This window comes from Oncorhynchus keta, chromosome 27, assembly GCF_023373465.1.
Source record: "Oncorhynchus keta strain PuntledgeMale-10-30-2019 chromosome 27, Oket_V2, whole genome shotgun sequence".
In the NCBI taxonomy this organism is placed as follows: domain Eukaryota; kingdom Metazoa; phylum Chordata; class Actinopteri; order Salmoniformes; family Salmonidae; genus Oncorhynchus; species Oncorhynchus keta.
The window spans coordinates 14,753,817-14,779,815 of NC_068447.1; the positions used below are offsets into that span (position 1 = coordinate 14,753,817).

Here is a 25,999-nt window from a genome sequence, read left to right on the forward strand (position 1 = left end):
GGGGACTAGAACGGCTAGACTCCAGCCAATCAGCATTCATTGATTAGGGGTGGGTTTGGGATAGGGTACTAGAGTGGCTGGACTCCAGACAATCAGCATTCATTGATAAGGGGTGGGTTTGGGATAGGGTACTAGAGTGGCTGGACTCCAGCCAATCAGCATTCCTTGATAAGGGGTGGGTTTGGGATAGGGTACTAGAGTGGCTGGACTCCAGCCAATCAGCATTCATTGATTATGGGTGGGTTTGGGATAGGGGACTAGACTGGCTATACTCCAGCCAATCAGCATTCATTGATTAGGGGTGGGTTTGGGATAGGGGACTAGACTGGCTGTACTCCAGCCAATCAGCATTCACTGATTAGGGGTGGGTTTGGGATAGGGGACTAGAACGGCTGGACCCCAGCCAATCAGCATTCATTGATTAGGGGTGGGTTTGGGATAGGGGACTAGAACAGCTGGACTCCAGCCAATCAGCATTCATTGATTAGGGGTGGGTTTGGGATAGGGGACTAGACTGGCTGTACTCCAGCCAATCAGCATTCATTGATTAGGGGTGGGTTTGGGATAGGGGACTAGAACGGCTGTACTCCAGCCAATCAGCATTCATTGATTAGGGTGGGTTTGGGATAGGGGACTAGACTGGCTGTACTCCAGCCAATCAGCATTCATTGATTAGGGGTGGGTTTGGGATAGGGGACTAGACTGGCTGTACTCCAGCCAATCAGCATTCATTGATTATGGGTGGGTTTGGGATAGGGGACTAGACTGGCTGTACTCCAGCCAATCAGCATTCATTGATTAGGGGTGGGTTTGGGATAGGGGACTAGAACGGCTGTACTCCAGCCAATCAGCATTCATTGATTAGGGGTGGGTTTGGGATAGGGGACTAGAACGGCTGTACTCCAGCCAATCAGCATTCATTGATTAGGGGTGGGTTTGGGATAGGGGACTAGACTGGCTGTACTCCAGCCAATCAGCATTCATTGATTAGGGGTGGGTTTGGGATAGGGGACTAGAACGGCTGTACCCCAGCCAATCAGCATTCATTGATTAGGGGTGGGTTTGGGATAGGGGACTAGAACAGCTGGACTCCAGCCAATCAGCATTCATTGATTAGGGGTGGGTTTGGGATAGGGGACTAGACTGGCTGTACTCCAGCCAATCAGCATTCATTGATTAGGGGTGGGTTTGGGATAGGGGACTAGAACGGCTGTACTCCAGCCAATCAGCATTCATTGATTAGGGGTGGGTTTGGGATAGGGGACTAGAACGGCTGTACTCCAGCCAATCAGCATTCATTGATTAGGGGTGGGTTTGGGATAGGGGACTAGAACGGCTGTACTCCAGCCAATCAGCATTCATTGATTAGGGGTGGGTTTGGGATAGGGGACTAGAACGGCTGTACTCCAGCCAATCAGCATTCATTGATTAGGGGTGGGTTTGGGATAGGGGACTAGAACGGCTGTACTCCAGCCAATCAGCATTCATTGATTAGGGGTGGGTTTGGGATAGGGGACTAGAACGGCTGTACTCCAGCCAATCAGCATTCATTGATTAGGGGTGGGTTTGGGATAGGGGACTAGAACGGCTGTACTCCAGCCAATCAGCATTCATTGATTAGGGGTGGGTTTGGGATAGGGGACTAGAACGGCTGTACTCCAGCCAATCAGCATTCATTGATTAGGGGTGGGTTTGGGATAGGGGACTAGAACGGCTGTACTCCAGCCAATCAGCATTCATTGATTAGGGGTGGGTTTGGGATAGGGGACTAGAACGGCCAGACTGTATCTAACAGTAGTAGGAATGTTGTATGATGAGCCTATATGGTTAGATTGACTCATCATCAGCCTGTTAGACTGTCTGGTCCCCACACACAAGGAAACAGGCCCCTGGTGATTTTCAGACAATTAGTTTACAGTTAATTAAGTAATAACAAATACTGAAGAGATTTGAGACAGGGCCTGGTGTGAGGGATAACCCCCCCCCTCCCCTGCCCCTCTCCCTCCTCTCTCTCTCTCTCTCTCTCTCTCTCTCTCTCTCTCTCTCTCTCTCTCCCTCTCTCCCTCTCACACACACACATACATGCACGCACGCACGCACTCACACGCCTGCATGCACAAGCACACACACAAACAGTGCGCTGTGAGATGACAGTGATAGGCGAGTGTCATTAGTACAGTGACAGGCTGTGACTCCTCAGTTTATCTTCTCTCTGCTGCGCCTGGATTGTATGGCTCACACACTATGGCAAAAGGCATTAAAATGTCTAGGTTAATGGAGAATGACACTGTTTCATGACATAACCAACGGCTCTTCCCTCTGAATGCGTTTTTACACAGGGTTATTGCTCTCCTGGGGAAACGACACCAGGGTCGCATTCAGTGAGCAACAAGTAGTGGATGTGTCACTTGATTACTGTTTATATCATGTGAATAACTGTGCTTGTGTGTGTTTGTGTGTGTGATATTCATACGTTATCTAGAGAATGCCTTTCTATGGGGACATGAGCCCTGCGCCTTTCCCATCTCTCTGCTCTTCTCCGGAGGAGAGGGGGCTCAGATGGCTCCCTGAACTGAAGGTCTCCCTCCAGTCCAAACCTCTCAGGTAGTAACAAACTATGTTTACCTGCATCTTCTGTGCCCGTCTTTTGTCAGCTCTCTGGTTTTGGTGGTAGATGCGGCTGAAGTTGGACACAATGACTGGGACAGGCAGGGCAATGACCAACACCCCACTCAGAGAACAGATAGAACCAAATATCTTCCCCGCAATCGTCTTAGGAACCATGTCTCCATATCTGCAAGGAGAGAGAGAGAGAGAGAGAGAGAGAGAGAGAGAGAGAGAGAGAGAGAGAGAAGAGAGGGAGAGAAGGGAGTAGAGAGGGAGAGAAGGGAGTAGAGCAGGAGAGAAGGAGAGAAGGGAGTAGAGTGAGAGAGAAGGGAGTAGAGAGGGAGAGAAGGGAGTAGAGAGGGAGAGAAGGGAGTAGAGAGGGACAGAAGGGAGTAGAGAGGGAGAGAAGGGAGTAGAGAGGGAGAGAAGGGAGTAGAGAGGGAGAGAAGGGAGTGGAGAGGGAGAGAAGGGAGTAGAGAGAGAGAGAAGCAAGGAGAGAGAGAGAAGGGAGTATAGAGAGAAGGGAGGAGAGAGAGAAGTGAGTAGAGAGAGAAGGGAGTTGAAAGAGAGAGAAGGGAGTAGAGAGAAGGGGGTAATGAGAAAGAGAAGGGAGTAGAGAGAGAATGGAGTAGAGAGAGAAGGGAGTTGAAAGAGAGAGAAGGGAGTAGATTGAGAAGGGAGTAGAGAGAGAGAAGGGAGGAGAGAGAGAAGGGAGGAGAAGGAGAAGGGAGGAGAGAGAAGGGAGGAGATTGAGAAGTGAGTAGAGAGAGAAGGGAGTAGAGAGAGAAGGGAGTAGAGAGAGAAGGGAGTAGGGAGAGAAGGGATGAGAGAGAGAAGTGAGTAGAGAGAGAAGGGAGTAGGGAGAGAAGGGAGTAGGGAGAGAAGGGAGGAGAGAGAGAAGGGAGTAGGGAGAGAAGGGATGAGAGAGAGAAGTGAGTAGAGAGAGAAGGGAGTAGGGAGAGAAGGGAGGAGAGAGAGAAGTGAGTAGAGAGAGAAGGGAGGAGAGAGAGAAGGGAGGAGAGAGAGAAGGGAGTAGGGAGAGAAGGGATGAGAGAGAGAAGTGAGTAGAGAGAGAAGGGAGTAGGGAGAGAAGGGAGGAGAGAGAGAAGTGAGTAGAGAGAGAAGGGAGGAGAGAGAGAAGGGAGGAGAGAGAGAAGGGAGTAGAGAGAGAAGGGAGTAGGGAGAGAAGGGAGGAGAGAGAGAAGGGAGTAGAGTGAGAAGGGAGTAGGGAGAGAAGGGAGGAGAGAGAGAAGGGAGTAGAGAGAGAAGGGAGTAGGGAGAGAAGGGAGGAGAGAGAGAAGTGAGTAGGGAGAGAAGGGAGGAGAGAGAGAAGGGAGTAGGGAGAGAAGGGAGGAGAGAGAGAAGTGAGTAGAGAGAGAAGGGAGTAGAGAGAGAAGGGAGTAGGGAGAGAAGGGAGGAGAGAGAGAAGTGAGTAGGGAGAGAAGGGAGTAGAGAGAGAAGGGAGTAGAGAGAGAAGGGAGTAGGGAGAGAAGGGAGGAGAGAGAGAAGCGAGTAGGGAGAGAAGGGAGGAGAGAGAGAAGGGAGTAGAAGAGAGAAGGTAGTCGAGAGAGAGCAGGGAGTAGAGAGAGAAGGGAGTAGAAAGAGAGACAAGGGAGTAGAGAGAGATGGGAGTAGAAAGAGAGACAAGGGAGTAGAGAGAGAGAGAAGGGAGGGAGGGAGGAGAGAGAGAGAATGGAGTAGGGAGAGAGAGAAGGGAGGAGAGAGAAAGGAGGAGAGAGAGAGAATGGAGGAGTGAGAGAAGGGAGGAGAGAGAAGGAAGGAGAGAGAGAGCAGGGAGTAGAGAGAGAAGGGAGTAGAAAGAGAGACAAGGGAGTAGAGAGAGAGAGAAGGGAGGGAAGGAGGAGAGAGAGAGAAGGGAGTAGGGAGAGAGAGAAGGGAGGAGAGAGAAAGGAGGAGAGAGAGAGAAGGGAGGAGAGAGAGAAGGGAGGAGAGAGAGAAGGAAGGAGAGAGAGAGCAGGGAGTAGAGAGAGAAGGGAGTAGAAAGAGAGACAAGGGAGTAGAGATAGAGAAGGGAGGGAGGGAGGAGAGAGAGAGAAGGGAGTAGGGAGAGAGAGAAGGGAGGAGAGAGAAAGGAGGAGAGAGAGAAGGGAGGAGAGAGAGAAGGGCGGAGAGAGAGAAGGGAGGAGAGAGAGAGGGAAGGAGAGAGAGAGCAGGGAGAAGAGAGAGAAGGGAGTAGAAAGAGAGACAAGGGAGTAGAGAGAGAGAAGGGAGGGAGGGAGGAGAGAGAGAGAAGGGAGTAGGGAGAAAGAGAAGGGAGGAGAGAGAAAGGAGGAGAGAGAGAGAAGGGAGGAGAGAGAGAAGGGCGGAGAGAGAGAAGGGAGGAGAGAGAGAAGGAAGGAGAGAGAGAGCAGGGAGAAGAGAGAGAAGGGAGTAGAAAGAGAGACAAGGGAGTAGAGAGAGAGAGAAGGGAGTAGGGAGAGAGAGAAGGGAGGAGAGAGAAAGGAGGAGAGAGAGAAGGGCGGAGAGAGAGAAGGGAGGAGAGAGAGAAGGAAGGAGAGAGAGAAGGAGGAGAGAGAGAAGGAGAGAGAGAGAAGGGAGAGAGAGAGAAGGGAGGAGAGAGAGAAGGAGGAGAGAGAGAAGGGAGGAGAGAGAGAAGGGAGGAGAGAGAGAAGGGAGGAGAGAGAGAAGGGAGGAGAGAGAGAAGGGAGGAGAGAGAGAAGGGAGGAGAGAGAGAAGGGAGGAGAGAGAGAAGGGAGTAGAGAGAGAAGGGAGGAGAGAGAGGGAGAAAGAGGTTTGTTCAGATGGAGTTCATTCACACAGAACAGACCAAAACGCATTCAGACTTCTTTCAATAAGGAACATTCACACACTGTTCTGAGTTGCGCTAGATAGATGGAATATCAGCCCTTCCACACAGCTCTCTCAGAAGAGACCTTAACCTCCTCAGTCAGTCTGCCTCCAGTTGATCCTCTCAGAGACTTCAGTGCTTTCATTAGGTGACAGGAGAAAACATCAACCTTTGGGAGCGCAGACCGGAAAAGAGAGGAGAGCAGAGGGGAGATGGGAGCGGAGGGGAGCGGAGTGGAAGGAGAGAGAAGGGGAGAGGGGAGCGGAGTGGAAGGAGAGCAGAGGGGAGAGGAGCGGAGGGGAGAGGAGCGGAGGGGAGAGGAGCAGAGGGGAGAGGAGCAGAGGGGAGAGGAGCAGAGGGGAGAGGAGCGGAGGGGAGAGGAGCAGAGGGGAGAGGAGCGGAGGGGAGAGGAGCGGAGGGGAGCGGAGTGGAAGGAGAGAGGAGGGGAGAGGGGAGCGGAGTGGAGGGGAAGGAGAGCGGAGGGGGATAGGAGCAGAGGGGAGCGGAGTGGAGGGGAAGGAGAGCGGAGGGGAGATGGGAGCGGAGTGGAGGGGAAGGAGAGCGGAGGGGAGATGGGAGCGGAGGGGAGATGGGAGCGGAGGGGAGCGGAAGGAGAGAGAAGGGGAGAGGGGAGCGGAGTGGAAGGAGAGAGAAGGGCGGAGTGGAAGGAGAGAGGAGGGGGATAGGAGCAGAGGGGAGGGGAGCGGAGGGGGATAGGAGCAGAGGGGAGGGGAGCGGAGGGGGATAGGAGCAGAGGGGAGATGGGAGCGGAGGGGAGCGGCGAGGGGAGAGGAGAGGAGGAGAAGGAGATCAGAGGGGGAGAGGAGCAGTTTGAAAGAGAGCAGAGGGGAGAGGAGCGGAGGGGAGAGGAGCGGAGGGGAGAGGAGCAGAGGGGAGAGGAGCGGAGGGGAGAGGAGCGGAGAGAGGAGTGGAGAGAAGCATAGGGGAGGGGAGAGGAGTGGAGATAAGCAGAGGGGAGAGGAGTGGAGAGAAGCAGAGGAGAGAGGAGCAGAGGGGAGAGGAACGGAGGGGAGAGGGGAGCAGCAGAGGAGAGAGGAGCGGAGGGGAGATGGGAGCGGAGGGGAGATGGGAGCGGAGGGGAGCGGAGTGGAAGGAGAGAGGAGGGGAGAGGGAGCGGGTGAAGGGGAAGGAGAGCGGAGGGGGATAGGAGCAGAGGGGAGGGGAGCGGAGGGGGATAGGAGCAGAGGGGAGGGGAGCGGCGAGGGGAGAGGAGGGGAAGGAGAGAGGAGGGGAGAGGGGAGCGGAGTGGAGGAGAAGGAGAGCGGAGGGGGATAGGAGCAGAGGGGAGGGGAGGGGAGTGGCGAGGGGAGAGGAGATCAGAGGGGGAGAGGAGCAGAGAGGTGAGGGGTGTGGAGCAGAGAGGAGTGGAGGGGGAGAGGGGAGCAGTTGGAAAGAGAGCAGAGGGGAGAGGAGCAGAGGGGAGAGGAGCAGAGGGGAGAGGAGCAGAGGGGAGAGGAGCAGAGGGGAGAGGAGCGGAGGGGAGAGGAGCAGAGGGGAGAGGAGTGGAGGGGAGAGGAGCGGAGGAGAGAGGAGAGGAGGGGAGAGGAGTGGAGGGGAGAGAGGAGTGGAGAGAAGCAGAGGGGAGGGGAGAGAGGAGTGGAGATAAGCAGAGGGGAGAGGAGTGGAGAGAAGCAGAGGAGAGAGGAGCGGAGGGGAGAGGAACGGAGGGGAGAGGGGAGCAGCAGAGGAGAGAGGAGCGGAGGGGAGAAGAGTGGAGAGGAGCGGAGGAGAGAGGAACGGAGGGGAGAGTAGTGGAGAGGAGCGGAGGAGAGAGGAACGGAGGGGAGAGGAGTGGAGAGGAGCGGAGGAGAGAGGAACGGAGGGGAGAGGAGTGGAGAGGAGCGGAGGGAGAGGAGGAGGGGAGAGGAGCGGGAGGAGAGAGGAACGGAGGGGAGAGGAGCAGAGGAGAGAGGCACGGAGGGGAGAGGAGCGGAGGAGAGAGGAACGGAGGGGAGAGGAGCGGAGGAGAGAGGAACGGAGGGGAGAGGAGCGGAGGAGAGAGGAACGGAGGGGAGAGGAGCGGAGGAGAGAGGAACGGAGGGGAGAGGAGCGGAGGGAGCAGTGGAGAGGAGCAGAGGGGAAGCGGGGAGTGGAGGAGAGAGTCGAGTGGAGGAAAGGGGAGAAGAGGGGAAGACGGGAGTGGAGGAGAGAGTGCAAGGGAAGTGGAGGGTAGTGGAGAGAAGCAGAGGGGAGAATAGCGGGGGGAAGAGGGGAGCAGAGGGGAGTGAAGCGGAGGGGAGGAGAGCGGAGGTGCAGCTTTATTCTGTGCATTCTGCAGCCTCCTAACTTCACTAGATGATGCATTTCCCCAGACCACTGAACAGTAGTTCACCTGACTCTCAACCAATGCCTGTGTTATTTGCTGAAGGATTTTCCCTGGTAAATATTTAGCTATCCTTCTGATTATGCAGGCTGGTCAATTTTTTTTAATTTTTTACATAGATTAGTTATTTGAGACCACCATGATAAGCAGTTGTCTAGTTGCACTCCCAGTAGTTTGGTTTCTGTGTCACACCCTGACCATAGTTTGCTTTGTATTGTTTCTATGTTTTGTTTGGTCAGGGTGTGAGCTGAGTGGGCATTCTATGTTACATGTCTAGTTTGTCTAGTTCTATGTTTGGCCTTATATGGTTCTCAATCAGAGGCAGGTGTTAGTCATTGTCTCTGATTGGGCACCATATTTAGGTAGCCTGTTTGGTGTTGGGTTTTGTGGGTGATTGTTCCTGTCTCTGTGTTTGCACCAGAGAGGCCTGTTTAGGTTATTGCACATTTATTGTTTTGTTAGTTTATTCATGTATAGTGTCTTTATTAAAGTACCATGAATAACCACCACGCTGCGTTTTGGTCCGCCTCTCTTTCCCCAGAAGAAAACCAATACATTCTGCCACTTCTTCAAATTGTTCTCCTCCCATACTTAATTGTATCCCATGCTGTTTTGGCCTTCTCCTAGTTGAACAGACCAACATAACTTTGGTTTTCTTGGTGTTTAAAGCAAGTTTGTTTTGGCAAACCCATTTCCTGATTATCTCCTTGCAAAGCTTGCTGTACCTGTTGAACCGATTGTCTTGCTGCATAAATTGTAATATAATCTGCAAATATAGTAGCTTGAGTTTCAACCAAGGGATAGGGAAGGTCGTTGGTGTAGATTAAGTAGAGAAGTGGCCCAAGGCAATTCAATGCTACCTCAAAACCATAATGCATTAATTTTGTCAAAATAATTTCATGATCCACTAATCAAATGCTGCACTGAAATCTAAAAATAGTACACCTACAAACCTGCCATTATCCATAGCATTGAGCCACCGGTCAGTCATGTCAACCAATGCAGTGGTAGTGGAATGGTTTTTGCAATAAGCATGCTGATTGGCTGTAATCAGATCATTCTTTTCCATACTCACAATACCCTCCAATATCTTACTGAGTGTAGGGAGTAGACTAATTGGTTGACTATTGGCAGGAGTAATGGGTTCTTTGCAGTCTTTCGGAATAGGACACAGTTTCGCATGCTTCCATACATTTGCAAACAACCGCTTTTCCAGTGACCAATTAAATAGGGGAGAGGGGAGCAGATGGAAAGAGAGCGAAGGGGAGAGGAGAGAGGAGGAGTGGAGGGGAGGAGGAGCAAAGGGGAGAGGAGTGGAACAGAGCATGCAGGAGCGGAGACGAGGGCTTAGGGAGCCCGGGACATTTTCTCAAATGTCATTTAGCCCATCCAATCTGGAATATTCAGATGTCAAAAAGCAATCACGGCCGTGTTTCAAATGCAAACACAATTACACTGGACATAATAGATCTGTCCCTTCCCAAGAGGAAGCCACTGTGTCAGAATAAAAAGAGCAATAAAAAGAATACAACTCATTTTAAACGACTAAGGACAGCAATAAAACTCCAGTCTATGGAAAAAGAAACAACTAAACTTTATTTCTAAAGGTGCTTATTTGGTATTCCTGAGTAGAAAGTGTTGGTCATTTGCTTTTATTGGCTTCTAGTGCCAAAGGTATAGGTACCTAGACACAGTCTGACTACAAATTGACTCACAGTCACAAACATCATATGGCAGTGCCAGGCTTTACATATATTTAACGTCTCAGTACAGGAATAATTGCGCATTAAAATATTATACAAAATGCAGCATTCTATACAGAAATGGTATCTGGGGCATAATGAGTTGTATTAAACGTGTAATCCATAGCAACAATAATTGCTTTCTCCTAAAGCTGGGCCATAAAATAGCCAGCTTAGGAGTAGCGATACACAAGAGCTCACAACTAATCCTATTTATTCATCACATTAACTAGGATAGAATGCAGAACATTGACATGCACTCTGTTCACAGCTAATTGACGCCCTATCAGGGGTGGAGTTACGGTAGCGAATATCCTTTGTATGGCTACACTTTAGGTTTTCTTGTCAACGTATATTATATCTGTTTTTGCAGCACCATACAGCCTGAGGCCAGAAGAGACAGGACTCTGCTTCTCTCAACTCTAAATCCCAACTTTCCCCAACTATCCAGCCAAAGATGATTAAACAACAACAGCAACAACAACAACAGTGAAAATGTACATTTTCAAGGCTTAACTTCTGTAAACATAACTCACCCAAAGGCCAAACAAATCCCACTATGTGTTTTTTTACTTTAGAAGTACATTGTTTGGTGTGGATTCTTTGTGGTTATAGGATCATAATGTACAGATATAGGACATGTGCTGTCGCATGGGGAGCCTCAGACAGACAAAATGGCGGCAGAGTGAGATCAAAGAAGGCATCCAGTTAGACGTCCCACTCCCCATCCATCCATCTCCTTCTCCCTGATGGGATGCATTATGCTGTGTAGAGCCATCAGGGAACTCACACACTGAATTCATCAGAGATAAGTAAGGAGAGAGGTTGCTCCTCAAACTACCATACACCTCTAATGGTTTTCCACTCCGAGTAATAACACACACACACACGCACGCACGCACGCACGCACGCACGCACGCACGCACGCACGCACGCACACACACACACACACACACACACACACACACACACACACACACACACACACACACACACACATGCACGCACACACAAACACACATACTGCTTTGAAAGACAAAATGAGAGCAATTTAATGGAAGTGCCATAGAGTTGAGTACTTCTGTAGTAATTCCCCCTCCCGTTCCTCCCGTTCCTCCCGTTCCTCCCGTTCCTCCCGTTCCTCCCGTTCCTCCCGTTCCTCCCTCCTCCCGTTCCTCCCGTTCCTCCCGTTCCTCCCGTTCCCCCCCCTCCTCCCGTTCCTCCCGTTCCTCCCGTTCCTCCACTGCGGCAGGAACACACAAAGCCTCACAGATGTACTTTTTGAACGATTGGATTCCAGTTGATAAAATAATGTGTTCCATTTATTCCATTCATTTAAACCCATCTGGACTGACGTTCTGGAACGTTCTTTGGTAACACTATATTTTAAGGGTCCATAATAAACGTAAGGCATTTACAAACACTTTTCTAACCATTTATTAATCATTACTCCCACATTTGAAAACGTTAGTAAGATGGCGCCAACAGAGATGGTCGCCTCACTTTGAGTCCTTAGGAAACAAGGCAGTGTTTAGTTTTTTAAAATATATTATTTCTTACATTGTTAGCCCAGGAAATCTTAAGTTTTATTACATACAGCTGGGAAGAACTATTGGATATCAGAGCGACGTCAACTTACCAACATTACGACCAGGAATACGTCTTTACCGAAGAGGATCCTCTGTTTGGACCACCACCCAAGATGATGGATCTAATCCCAGAGGCCGACCCAAAACAACGTCGCCGCAGGAGAGGCCTCCTGGTCAGACTTCCAAGCATATTACACGACAATGTCCAGTCTCTAGACAACAAAGTGGATGAAATTAAGGCAAGGGTTCCCTTCCAGAGAGACATCAGAGATTGTAACATTCTCTGTTTCACGGAAACATGGCTCTCTCGGGCTATGTTATCAGAGTCGGTACAGCCACCCGGTTTCTTCACGAGACGCACCGACAGAAACAAAATTCTCTCTGGTAAAGAAGAAGGGCGGGGGTGTATGCTTCATGATTAACGCCTCATGGTGTAATCATAACAACATACAGGAACTCAAGTCCTTTTGTTCACCTGGCCTAGAATTCCTTACAATCAAATGCCGACCACATTATCTCCCAAGATAATTCTCTTCGATTATAGTCACAGCCGTGTATTGTCCCCCCCAAGCAGATACCTCAACGGCCCTCAAGGAACTTCACTGGACTCTGACTTGCTGCACCCGCGACAACTACTGTGATTATTATTATTTGACTCTGCTGGTCATCCATGAACATTTGAACATCTTGGCCATGTTCTGTTATGATCTCCACCCGGCACAGCCAGAAGAGGACTGGCCACCTCACATAGCCTGGTTCCTCTCTAGGTTTCTTCCTAGGTTTTGGCCTGTCTAGGAAGTTTATCCTAGCCACCATGCTTCTACACCTGCATTGCTTGCTGTTTGGGGTTTTAGGCTGTGTTTCTGTACAGCACTTTGAGATATTTTTTATTTATTTTACCTTTATTTAACCAGGCAAGTCAGTTAAGAACACATTCTTATTTTCAATGACGGCCTGGGAACAGTGGGTTAACTGCCTGTTCAGGGGCAGAACGACAGATTTGTACCTTGTCAGCTCAGGGGTTTGAACTCGCAACCTTCCGGTTACTAGTCCAACGCTCTAACCACTAGGCTACCAGCTGATGTATGTGACCAATAACATGTGATTTGATTTGATTTAGTTATTATTATTTAGTTATTCAAATATGTATATATATATATTTCCTCAACATCCTGTGTTGTGTGCCTATTCTTTTACCAGTGATATGTTCTAGGCTATTCTGAGACCTTAAAGAGCACCAGGTACTGCAGGAATGTCTACCAATGGCATGCCCATATTTTTGTGAGAAATTACACTGGTCAACAAAACATTTATAAAGTAAATAATTTTTGATTAGGGACTGCGAAAATAGTTAACTAATGATTAATAAATGGTTACTGGTTTATTAAAGTCCCTTAAAATGAAATGACACATTCTTCACGCAGCTTTAACCTAGTATGGGTTCGACATGCTTCTAAAATGTTTCCCCTAACGCCGGCATAGTCCTATGGACTAGACAGAATAACATCGACGCTGTCAATAAACACCTATGGCACATTGTTATTTCTGCGGGAGATTCACAACAACCACTTTCAAGTCCTTCTGTTCTGGATCCTCCACTGTCAACACTGTTTCATATGCACCAAACCTCATATACACTATATATTCAATATATACCCATACCCAATATATACCCAATATATATATACCCATTCAAATTAGTGCATTCTGTTATTTCAGCCACACCAGTTGCTGACAGGTGTATAAAATCGAGCACACAGCCACGCAATCTCCATAGACAAACACTGGCAGTAGAATGGCCGTACTGAAGAGCTCAGTGACTTTTAACGTGGCACCGTCATAGGATGCCACCTTACCAATAAGTCTGTTCGTCAAATTTCTGCCCTGCTAGAGCTGACACGGTCAACTGTAAAAGCTGTTATTGGGGAGCGGAAACTGCTAAGAGCAACAACGGCTCAACCGTGACGTGGTAGGCCACACGAGCTCAAGAAGTGGAAGCGGGTAGCGTGTAACAATCGTCTTTCCCCCGAGTTCCAAACAATTGGACTCTGGACTCTCTGGAATGATGAATCACGCTTCACCATCTGGCAATCCAATGGTGAATCTGGGTTTTGCGGATGCCAGGAGAATGCTATCTGTACTAATGCATAGTGCCAACTGTAAAGTTTGGTGGAGAGGGAATAATGGTCTGGGGCTGTTTTTATGTTTCGGGCTAGGCCCTGTAGTTCCAGTGAAGGGAACTAAGGGGCCTATGCTACAGCATTAAATGACATTGTAGATGAAAGGGAAGGCCCTTTCCTGTTTCAACATGACAATGCCACCGTGCACAAAGGGAGGTCCATACAGAAATGGTTTGTCAAGATCAGTGTGGAACAACTTGACTGGCCTGCACAGAGCCCTGACCTTAAACCCATCGAACACTTTTGGGATGAATTGGATTGTCAACTGCGAGCCGGGCCTAATCACCCAACATCAGTGCCCGACCTCACTAATGCTCGTGGCTGAATGGAAGCAAGTCACCGCAGCAGTATTCCAACATCTAGCGGAAAGCCTTTCCTGAAGAGTGGAGGATGTTATAGCATCATTTTTTAATGAGATGTTCAACGAGGAGATGGCCAACATACGTTTAGTCCTTGTAGTGTATCATATTAAAGCTCTGTCTCTAAAGTCATTACTATGATGGTTTATGTGAAGGAGAGTTTTCATTCACACCAGGCCAAGGAGCATCTCGTTAGTGGCGATGTGGACCTCTTAACGAGGTGAGATGATCATTAGAGTGTAGACACACAGCGAGGTCACTGCTCTGCTGTATCATACACACACATATCCACAGACTCCTCATCAAAGTATGCTTTTATACTACAACTATTAGTTAAAGTTCCGCATCAATGAAGTTACAAATACAAACACACACCTGTACAGCTATCAAACTGATCTGACCAGAGATCGTTCCAAGCTACAGATACAAGAAGATGACCTTGTCCCCTCTTTATATTATAGGATATTACCGTAAGAGTCAATCTGGGTCCTAGGCTAGCAGTCACAACCCTGGAGACAGTTTCCTCTAGCCAGCTGAGCAGTAATAGGTTTTTGTAGCCAGTCACAACCCTGGAGACAGTTTCCTCTAGCTAGCTGAGCAGTAATAGGTTTTTGTAGCCAGTCACAACCCTGGAGACAGACAGTCTCTTCTTAGCTAACGGGTTTAATGGGTTTAAGTAGCCATGCTTTGATTTCTCATCTCATAATGAAATCAACCACTTCTGTCACAGTCTGCTGGAGATGACAACTCACACACTTACACACCAACAAACACACACGTTCCCATTCCATTCACTTAGGAGATGGAGAGAGATATTCACACATTAGTCACACAGTTTAGGAAATGCAAACAAAATATGTTGTGTCCCTTCAGCCAAAGGAAAATCAACCAAACCAAGAATGCTGTTCTGTTCGATGAGAAAAAAAGAGGGAAGTGGAAAGCTTCTGTTTAAACATGACAAACTTCAGTAGCCCTTTCAAACCTAAAATAGTTTGACATTTCCTGAATTGCATTTCTGAAAAGCATTAAATCAATCATATTTTTTTGAGGGGCAGAAACATTATCCAATTAAGAAAATGTATTTTAAAAGAACAGGATAGCATATTTTAAGTTTCATTACTAGTCTTTGCTTAGTAGCCTGGGCTATATGCTGCAGCGTGGTCATGTGTGGACTGCATTGAACGGAGGTTATTCTTGGAAAGGAACATTTCTAAAGAAATTCTATGAAATTCACTTTCCCGCAGATCTAAGGTCTGGAACACGCCAACTACTTAAATGAGGTAATACAGATATAATCTCAGAAACCTATCTTCCGTAAATGATTCACATCCCCTTTGAACAGATAATCATACTCATCTGAAAGTCTTCTGTAATGGAATCACATCAAACCCAGCTACAAACCTAATACTACAGAGGAAAGACAAATCTCCCTCTAATAGCCACTCCAAAGGGCCAAGCTGACCTGGTGTGTTTGTGTGTGAGCTCTGTGATACTATTTTTCGGACATCACCAGACACCATGGAGAGAGAGACAAGGGCTGATATCAGAGATAATACACAGAGAGTGTGTGTGTGGTAATAAGCAGTGTTTGTGTGAGTGTGTGTGTTTCTGTGTGTGGGTGGTAATAAGTGGTATTAGGGTATAAATTTCTCTCCAACCCACCAGGATAACAGTTAGTGATTGCCAGCTTCCCCAATAGGCTAAGAGAGGGAGGGAGAGAGGTAGTGAGTAATGGAGAGAGAGAGAGGAGAGCAAGGGATATAGAAATGAAAAGAGGGCTGAGGTAGAGACGAATAGAGAGAATGAGGAAGGAATAGAGAGATGGAAAGAGAGAGAGAAGAGCAAGGGATATAGAAATGAAAAGAGGGCTGGGGGAAAGAGGGATAGACAGATGGAGAGAGAGAGCGAGAAGAGCAAGGGATATAGAAATGAAAAGAGGGCTGGAGGAAAGAGGGATAGACAGATGGAGAGAGAGAGAAGAGCAAGGGATATAGAAATGAAAAGAGGGCTGGGGGAAAGAGGAATAGACAGATGGAGAGAGAGAGCGAGAAGAGCAAGGGATATAGAAATGAAAAGAGGGCTGGGGGAAAGAGGAATAGACAGATGGAGAGAGAGAGCGAGAAGAGCAAGGGATATAGAAATGAAAAGAGGGCTGGGGGAGAGAGGGATAGACAGATGGAGAGAGAGAGAGAAGAGCAAGGGATATAGAAATGAAAAGAGGGCTGGGGGAAAGAGGAATAGACAGATGGAGAGAGAGAGCGAGAAGAGCAAGGGATATAGAAATGAAAAGAGGGCTGGGGGAGAGAGGGATAGACAGATGGAGAGAGAGAGAGAGAAGAGCAAGGGATATAGAAATGAAAAGAGGGCTGGGGGAAAGAGGGATAGACAGATGGAGAGAGAGAGAGAGAGAAGAGCAAGGGATATAGAAATGAAAAGAGGGCTGGGGAGAGAGGAATAGACAGATGGAGAGAGAGAGCGAGAAGAGCAAGGGATATAGAAATGAAAAGAGGGCTGGGGGAGAGAGGAATAGACAGATGGAGGAGAGAGAGAGAGAGAGAAGAGCAAGGGATATAGAAATGAAAAGAGGGCTGGGGGAGAGAGGAATAGACAGATGGAGAGAGAGAGAGAGAAGAGCAAGGGATATAGAAATGAAAAGAGGGCTGGGGAGAGAGGAATAGACAGATGGAGAGAGAGAGAGAGAAGAGCAAGGGATATAGAAATGAAAAAAAGACAGAGGGCTAGACAGGGGAGAAGAGCAAGGAATAGACAGATGGAGAGAAGAGACAGATGGAGAGAGAAGAAGCAAGGGATATAGAAATGAAAAGAGGGCTGGGGAGAAGGAATAGACAGATGGGAGAGAGAGAGAAGAGCAAAGGGATATAGAAATGAAAAGAGGGCTGGGGGAGGAGGAATAGACAGATGGAGAGAGAGAGAAGAGCAAGGGATATAGAAATGAAAAGAGGGCTGGGGGAGAGAGGATAGACAGATGGAGAGAGAGAGAGAGAAGAGCAAGGGATATAGAAATGAAAAAGAGGGCTGGGGGAGAGAGGAATAGACAGATGGAGAGGAGAGAGAGAGAAGAGCAAGGGATATAGAAATGAAAAGAGGGCTGGGGGAGAGAGGAATAGACAGATGGAGAGAGAGAGAGAGAGAGAAGAGCAAGGGATATAGAAATGAAAAGAGGGCTGGGGGAGAGAGGAATAGACAGATGGAGGAGAGAGAGAGAAGAGCAAGGGATATAGAAATGAAAAGAGGGCTGGGGAGAGAGGAATAGACAGATGGAGGAGAGAGAACAAAGGGATATAGAAATGAAAAGAGGGCTGGGGGAGAGAGAATAGACAGATGGAGAGAGAGAGAGAGAGAAGAGCAAGGGATATAGAAATGAAAAGAGGGCTGGGGGAGAGAGGAATAGACAGATGGAGAGAGAGAGAAGAGCAAAGCAAGGATATAGAAATGAAAAGAGGGCAAGGGGAGAGAGGAATAGACAGATGGAGAGAGAGAGAGAGAGAAGAGCAAGGGATATAGAAATGAAAAGAGGGCTGGGGGAGAGAGGAATAGACAGATGGAGAGAGAGAGAGAGAGAGAAGAGCAGAGGGATATAGAAATGAAAAAGGGCTGGGGGAGAGGAATAGACAGATGGAGAGGGGGAGAAAGGGGAAATGAAAAGAGATGACAGAGAGAGAGAGAGAAGAGCAAGGGATATAGAAATGAAAAGAGGGCTGGGGAGAGAGGGATAGACAGATGGAGAGAGAGAGAGAGAGAAGAGCAAGGGATATAGAAATGAAAAGAGGGCTGGGGGAGAGAGGAATAGACAGATGGAGAGAGAGAGAGAGAGAGAAGAGCAAGGGATATAGAAATGAAAAGAGGGCTGGGGAGAGAGGAATAGACAGATGAGAGAGAGAGAGAGAGAAGAGCAAGGGATATAGAAATGAAAAGAGGGCTGGGGGAGAGAGGAATAGACAGATGGAGAGAAGAAGAGCAAGGGATATAGAAATGAAAAGAGGGCTGGGGGAGAAGGAATAGACAGAGAGGGAGAGAGAGAAGAGCAAGGGATATAGAAATGAAAAGAGGGCTGGGGGAGAGAGGAATAGACAGATGGGAGAGAGAGAGAGAGAGAAGAGCAAGGGATATAGAAATGAAAAAGAGGGCTGGGGGAGAGAGGAATAGACAGATGGAGAGAGAGAGAGAGAAGAGCAAGGGATATAGAAATGAAAAGAGGGCTGGGGGAGAGAGGAATAGACAGATGGAGAGAGAGAGAGAGAGAAGAGCAAGGGATATAGAAATGAAAAGAGGGCTGGGGGAGAGAGGAATAGACAGATGAGAGAGAGAGAGAAGAGCAAGGGATATAGAAATGAAAAGAGGGCTGGGGGAGAGAGGAATAGACAGATGGGAGAGAGAGAGAGAGAAGAGCAAGGGATATAGAAATGAAAAGAGGGCTGGGGAGAGAGGAATAGACAGATGGAGAGAGAGAGAGAGAAGAGCAAGGGATATAGAAATGAAAAGAGGGCTGGGGGAGAGAGGAATAGACAGATGGAGAGAGAGAGAGAGAAGAGCAAGGGATATAGAAATGAAAAGAGGGCTGGGGGAGAGAGGAATAGACAGATGGAGAGAGAGAGAGAAGAGCAAGGGATAGAAATGAAAAGAGCTGGGGGAGAGAGGAATAGACAGATGGAGAGGAGAGAGAGAGAGCAAGGGATATAGAAATGAAAAGAGGGCTGGGGAGAGAGGAATAGACAGATGGAGAGAGAGAGAGAAGAGCAAGGGATATAGAAATGAAAAGAGGGCTGGGGGAGAGAGGAATAGACAGATGGAGAGAGAGAGAGAGAGAAGAGCAAGGATATAGAAATGAAAAGAGGGCTGGGGGGGAGAGAGGAATAGACAGATGGAGAGAGAGAGAGAGAAGAGCAAGGGATATAGAAATGAAAAAGAGGGCTGGGGAGAGAGGGATAGACAGATGGAGAGAGAGAGAAGAGCAAGGGATATAGAAATGAAAAGAGGGCTGGGGAGAGAGGAATAGACAGATGGAGAGAGAGAGAGAGAGAAGAGCAAGGGATATAGAAATGAAAAGAGGGCTGGGGGAGAGAGGAATAGACAGATGGAGAGAGAGAGAGAGAAGAGCAAGGGATATAGAAATGAAAAGAGGGCTGGGGGAGAGAGGAATAGACAGATGGAGAGAGAGAGAGAGAGAAGAGCAAGGGATATAGAAATGAAAAGAGGGCTGGGGGAGAGAGGAATAGACAGATGGAGGAGAGAGAGAGAAGAGCAAGGGATATAGAAATGAAAAGAGGGCTGGGGAGAGAGGATAGACAGATGGAGGAGAGAGAGAGAGCAGCAAGGGATATAGAAATGAAAAGAGGGCTGGGGGAGAGAGGATAGACAGATGGAGAGAGAGGAGAGAGAAGAGCAAGGGATATAGAAATGAAAAAAGAGGGCTGGGGGAGAGAGGAATAGACAGATGGAGAGAGAGAGAGAGAGAAGAGCAAGGGATATAGAAATGAAAAGAGGGCTGGGGGAGAGAGGAATAGACAGATGGAGAGAGAGAGAGAGAAGAGCAAGGGATATAGAAATGAAAAGAGGGCTGGGGGAGAGAGGAATAGACAGATGGAGAGAGAGAGAGAGAGAGAAGAGCAAGGGATATAGAAATGAAAAGAGGGCTGGGGAGAGAGGAATAGACAGATGGAGAGAGAGAGAGAAGAGCAAGGGATATAGAAATGAAAAGAGGGCTGGGGGAGAGAGGAATAGACAGAGAGAGAGGAGAGAGAGAGAGAGAGAAGAGCAAGGGATATAGAAATGAAAAGAGGGCTGGGGGAGAGAGGAATAGACAGATGGAGAGAGAGAGAGAGAAGAGCAAGGGATATAGAAATGAAAAGAGGGCTGGGGGGAGGGACAGAGAGAATAGACAGATGGAGACTGGGAGAGAGAGAGAAGAGCAAGGGATATAGAAATGAAAAGAGGGCTGGGGGAGAGAGGAATAGACAGATGGAGAGAGAGAGAGAGAGAAGAGAAGAGCAAGGGATATAGAAATGAAAAGAGGGCTGGGGGAGAGAGGAATAGACAGATGGAGAGAGAGAGAGAGAGAAGAGCAAGGGATATAGAAATGAAAAGAGGGCTGGGGGAGAGAGGAATAGACAGATGGAGAGAGAGAGAGAGAGAAGAGCAAGGGATATAGAAATGAAAAGAGGGCTGGGGGAGAGAGGAATAGACAGATGGAGAGAGAGAGAGAGAGAAGAGCAAGGGATATAGAAATGAAAAGAGGGCTGGGGGAGAGAGGGATAGACAGATGGAGAGAGAGAGAGAAGACAAGGGATATAGAAATGAAAAGAGGGCTGGGGAGAGAGGAATAGACAGATGGAGAGAGAGAGAGAGAAGAGCAAGGGATATAGAAATGAAAAGAGGGCTGGGGAGAGAGGGATAGACAGATGGAGAGAGAGAGAGAGAAGAGCAAGGGATATAGAAATGAAAAGAGGGCTGGGGGAAGGGATAGACAGATGGAGAGAGAGAGAGAGAAGAGCAAGGGATATAGAAATGAAAAGAGGGCTGGGGGAGAGAGGGATAGACAGATGGAGAGAGAGAGAGAGAAGAGCAAGGGATATAGAAATGAAAAGAGGGCTGGGGGAGAGAGGAATAGACAGATGGAGAGAGAGAAGAGCAAGGGATATAGAAATGAAAAGAGGGCTGGGGGAGAGAGGAATAGACAGATGGAGAGAGAGAGAGAGAGAAGAGCAAGGGATATAGAAATGAAAAGAGGGCTGGGGGAGAGAGGGATAGACAGATGGAGAGAGAGAGAGAGAAGAGCAAGGGATATAGAAATGAAAAGAGGGCTGGGGGAGAGAGGAATAGACAGATGGAGAGAGAGAGAGAGAGAAGAGCAAGGGATATAGAAATGAAAAGAGGGCTGGGGGAGAGAGGAATAGACAGATGGAGAGAGCAAGGGATATAGAAATGAAAAGAGGGCTGGGGAGAGAGGAATAGACAGATGGAGAGAGAAGAGCAAGGGATATAGAAATGAAAAGAGGGCTGGGGGAGAGAGGAATAGACAGATGGAGAGAGAGAGAGAGAAGAGCAAGGGATATAGAAATGAAAAGAGGGCTGGGGAGAGAGGAATAGACAGATGGAGAGAGAGAGAGAGAGAAGAGCAAGGGATATAGAAAATGAAAAGAGGGCTGGGGGAGAGAGGGATAGACAGATGGAGAGAGAGAGAGAGAGAAGAGCAAGGGATATAGAAATGAAAAAGAGGGCTGGGGAGAGAGGGATAGACAGATGGAGAGAGAAGAGCAAAGGGATATAGAAATGAAAAGAGGGCTGGGGGAGAGAGGGATAGACAGATGGAGAGAGAGAGAGAGGGATATAGAAATGAAAAGAGGCTGGGGGAGAGAGGGATAGACAGATGGAGAGAGAGAGAGAAGAGCAAGGGATATAGAAATGAAAAGAGGGCTGGGGGAGAGAGGGATAGACAGATGGAGAGAGAGAGAGAGAGAAGAGCAAGGGATATAGAAATGAAAAGAGGGCTGGGGGAGAGAGGGATAGACAGATGGAGAGAGAGAGAGAGAGAAGAGCAAGGGATATAGAAATGAAAAGAGGGCTGGGGGAGAGAGGGATAGACAGATGGAGAGAGAGAGAGAGAGAAGAGCAAGGGATATAGAAATGAAAAGAGGGCTGGGGGAGAGAGGAATAGACAGATGGAGAGAGAGAGAGAGAGAAGAGCAAGGGATATAGAAATGAAAAGAGGGCTGGGGGAGAGAGGAATAGACAGATGGAGAGAGAGAGAGAGAGAAGAGCAAGGGATATAGAAATGAAAAGAGGGCTGGGGGAGAGAGGGATAGACAGATGGAGAGAGAGAGCGAGAAGAGCAAGGGATATAGAAATGAAAAGAGGGCTGGGGGAGAGAGGAATAGACAGATGGAGAGAGAGAGAGAGAGAAGAGCAAGGGATATAGAAATGAAAAGAGGGCTGGGGGAGAGAGGAATAGACAGATGGAGAGAGAGAGAGAGAGAAGAGCAAGGGATATAGAAATGAAAAGAGGGCTGGAGGAGAGAGGGATAGACAGATGGAGAGAGAGAGAGGGATATAGAAATGAAAAGAGGGCTGGGGGAGAGAGGGATAGACAGATGGAGAGAGAGAGAGAGAGGGATATAGAAATGAAAAGAGGGCTGGGGGGAGAGGAATAGACAGATGGAGAGAGAGAGAGAGAAGAGCAAGGGATATAGAAATGAAAAGAGGGCTGGGGAGAGAGGGATAGACAGATGGAGAGAGAGAGAGAGAAGAGCAAGGGATATAGAAATGAAAAGAGGGCTGGGGGAGAGAGGGATAGACAGATGGAGAGAGAGAGAGAGAGAGAAGAGCAAGGGATATAGAAATGAAAAGAGGGCTGGGGAGAGAGGGATAGACAGATGGAGAGAGAGAGAGAGAAGAGCAAGGGATATAGAAATGAAAAGAGGGCTGGGGAGAGAGGAATAGACAGATGGAGAGAGAGAGAGAGAGCAAGGGATATAGAAATGAAAAGAGGGCTGGGGGAGAGAGGAATAGACAGATGGAGAGAGAGAGAGAGAGAAGAGCAAGGGATATAGAAATGAAAAGAGGGCTGGGGAGAGAGGGATAGACAGATGGAGAGAGAGAGAGAAACAAGGGATATAGAAATGAAAAGAGGGCTGGGGGAGAGAGGGATAGACAGATGGAGAGAGAGAGAGAGAGAAGAGCAAGGGATATAGAAATGAAAAGAGGGCTGGGGGAGAGAGGGATAGACAGATGAGAGAGAGAGAAGAGCAAGGATATAGAAATGAAAAGAGGGCTGGGGGAGAGAGGAATAGACAGATGGAGAGAGAGAGAGAGAGAAGAGCAAGGATATAGAAATGAAAAGAGGGCTGGGGGAGAGAGGAATAGACAGATGGAGGAGAGAGAGAGAAAGAGCAAGGGATATAGAAATGAAAAGAGGGCTGGGGGAGAGAGGGATAGACAGATGGAGAGAGAGAGAGAGAAGAGCAAAGGGATATAGAAATGAAAAGAGGGCTGGGGGAGAGAGGAATAGACAGATGGAGAGAGAGAGAAGAGCAAAGGGATATAGAAATGAAAAGAGGGCTGGGGAGAGGAATAGACAGATGGAGAGAGAGAGAGAGAGAAGAGCAAGGGATATAGAAATGAAAAGAGGGCTGGGGGAGAGAGGGATAGACAGATGGAGAGAGAGAGAGAGGGATATAGAAATGAAAAGAGGGCTGGGGAGAGGGATAGACAGATGGAGAGAGAGAGAGAGGGATATAGAAATGAAAAGAGGGCTGGGGAGAGAGGGATAGACAGATGGAGAGAGAGAGAGAGAGAAGAGCAAGGGATATAGAAATGAAAAGAGGGCTGGGGGAGAGAGGGATAGACAGATGGAGAGAGAGAGAGAGGGATATAGAAATGAAAAGAGGGCTGGGGGAGAGAGGGATAGACAGATGGAGAGAGAGAGAGAGGGATATAGAAATGAAAAGAGGGCTGGGGGAGAGAGGGATAGACAGATGGAGAGAGAGAGAGAGAGAAGAGCAAGGGATATAGAAATGAAAAGAGGGCTGGGGGAGAGAGGGATAGACAGATGGAGAGAGAGAGAGAGAAGAGCAAGGGATATAGAAATGAAAAGAGGGCTGGGGAGAGAGGATAGACAGATGGAGAGAGAGAGAGAAGAGCAAGGGATATAGAAATGAAAAGAGGCCTGGGGAGAGAGGAATAGACAGATGGAGAGAGAGAAGAGCAAGGGATATAGAAATGAAAAGAGGGCTGGGGGAAAGAGGGATAGACAGATGGAGAGAGAGAGAGAGAGAAGAGCAAGGGATATAGAAATGAAAAGAGGGCTGGGGAGAGAGAGGAATAGACAGATGGAGAGAGAGAGAGAGAGAAGGGGATATAGAAATGAAAAGAGGGCTGGGGAAAGAGGGATAGACAGATGGAGAGAGAGAAGAGAGAAGACAAGGATATAGAAATGAAAAGAGGGCTGGGGGAGAGAGGAATAGACAGATGGAGAGAGAGAGAGAGAGAAGAGCAAGGGATATAGAAATGAAAAGAGGGCTGGGGGAGAGAGGAATAGACAGATGGAGAGAGAGAGAGAGAGAAGAGCAAGGGATATAGAAATGAAAAGAGGGCTGGGGGAGAGAGGGATAGACAGATGGAGAGAGAGAGAGAGAGAAGAGCAAGGGATATAGAAATGAAAAGAGGGCTGGGGGAGAGAGGGATAGACAGATGGAGAGAGAGAGAGAGGGATATAGAAATGAAAAGAGGGCTGGGGGAGAGAGGAATAGACAGATGGAGAGAGAGAGAGAGAGAAGAGCAAGGGATATAGAAATGAAAAGAGGGCTGGGGGAGAGAGGAATAGACAGATGGAGAGAGAGAGAGAGAGAAGACAAGGGATATAGAAATGAAAAGAGGGCTGGGGAGAGAGGGATAGACAGATGGAGAGAGAGAGAGAGAGAAGAGCAAGGGATATAGAAATGAAAAGAGGGCTGGGGAGAGAGGGATAGACAGATGGAGAGAGAGAGAGAAGAGCAAGGGATATAGAAATGAAAAGAGGGCTGGGGGAGAGAGGAATAGACAGATGGAGAGAGAGAGAGAGAAGACCAAGGGATATAGAAATGAAAAAGAGGGCTGGGGGAGAGAGGAATAGACAGATGGAGAGAGAGAGAGAGAGAAGAGCAAAGGGATATAGAAATGAAAAGAGGGCTGGGGGAGAGAGGAATAGACAGATGGAGAGAGAGAGAGAGCAAGGGATATAGAAATGAAAAGAGGGCTGGGGGAGAGAGGAATAGACAGATGGAGAGAGAGAGAGAGAGAAGAGCAAGGGATATAGAAATGAAAAGAGGGCTGGGGGAGAGAGGAATAGACAGATGGAGAGAGAGAGAGAGAGAAGAGCAAGGGATATAGAAATGAAAAGAGGCTGGGGGAGAGAGGAATAGACAGATGAGAGAGAGAGAGAAGAGCAAGGGATATAGAAATGAAAAGAGGGCTGGGGGAGAGAGGGATAGACAGATGGAGAGAGAGAGAGAGGGATATAGAAATGAAAAGAGGGCTGGGGGAGAGAGGGATAGACAGATGGAGAGAGAGAGGGATATAGAAATGAAAAGAGGGGAGGGGGAGAGAGGAATAGACAGATGGAGAGAGAGAGAGAGAAGAGCAAGGGATATAGAAATGAAAAGAGGGCTGGGGGAGAGAGGGATAGACAGATGGAGAGAGAGAGAGAGGGATATAGAAATGAAAAGAGGGCTGGGGGAGAGAGGGATAGACAGAGGGAGAGAGAGAGAGAGAAGAGCAAGGGATATAGAAATGAAAAGAGGGCTAGGAGGGGAGAGAGGGATAGACAGATGGGAGAGAGAGAGGGATATAGAAATGAAAAGAGGGCTGGGGGAGAGAGGGATAGACAGATGGAGAGAGAGAGAGAGAGAAGAGCAAGGGATATAGAAATGAAAAAGGGCTGGGGGAAGAGGGATAGACTGGGGGAGAGAGGGATAGAAACAGAGGGCTGGGGGAGAGAGGGAGATGGAGAGAAGAGAGATAGGGATATAGAAATGAAAAGAGGGCTGGGGAGAGAGGGATAGACAGATGGAGAGAGAGGAGAGAGAAGAGCAAGGGATATAGAAATGAAAAGAGGGCTGGGGAGAGAGGGATAGACAGATGGAGAGAGAGAGAGAGAAGACAAGGGATATAGAAATGAAAAGAGGGCTGGGGAGAGAGGGATAGACAGATGGAGAGAGAGAGAGAGAGAAGAGCAAAGGGATATAGAAATGAAAAGAGGGCTGGGGGAGAGAGGAATAGACAGATGGAGAGAGAGAGAGAGAGAAGAGCAAGGGATATAGAAATGAAAAGAGGGCTGGGGGAGAGAGGGATAGACAGATGGAGAGAGAGAGAGAGAGAAGAGCAAGGGATATAGAAATGAAAAGAGGGCTGGGGGAGAGAGGAATAGACAGATGGAGAGAGAGAGAGAGAAGAGCAAGGGATATAGAAATGAAAAGAGGGCTGGGGGAGAGAGGAATAGACAGATGGAGAGAGAGAGAGAGAGAAGAGCAAGGGATATAGAAATGAAAAGAGGGCTGGGGGAGAGAGGAATAGACAGATGGAGAGAGAGAGAGAGAGAAGAGCAAGGGATATAGAAATGAAAAGAGGGCTGGGGGAGAGAGGGATAGACAGATGGAGAGAGAGAGAGAGAGAAGAGCAAGGGATATAGAAATGAAAAGAGGGCTGGGGGAGAGAGGAATAGACAGATGGAGAGAGAGAGAGAAGAGCAAGGGATATAGAAATGAAAAGAGGGCTGGGGGAGAGAGGAATAGACAGATGGAGAGAGAGAGCGAGAAGAGCAAGGGATATAGAAATGAAAAGAGGGCTGGGGGAGAGAGGAATAGACAGATGGAGAGA

General features: G+C 48.3%; 1 protein-coding gene across 2 annotated transcripts in view; it reads right to left on the reverse strand.

Moving 5' to 3' along the window:
- The window catches only part of LOC118374059 (potassium voltage-gated channel subfamily D member 3-like), a 93,839-nt gene that overhangs the window by 56,287 nt on the left and 11,553 nt on the right, over positions 1–25,999 (reverse strand). For both annotated transcript variants that reach the window (XM_052481804.1, XM_052481803.1), the window contains exon 2: positions 2,626–2,794. In XM_052481804.1, coding sequence (XP_052337764.1) covers positions 2,626–2,784 — 159 coding nt within the window. In that variant the 5' untranslated portion in view covers positions 2,785–2,794. The remainder of the gene's footprint in view (positions 1–2,625; positions 2,795–25,999) is intronic.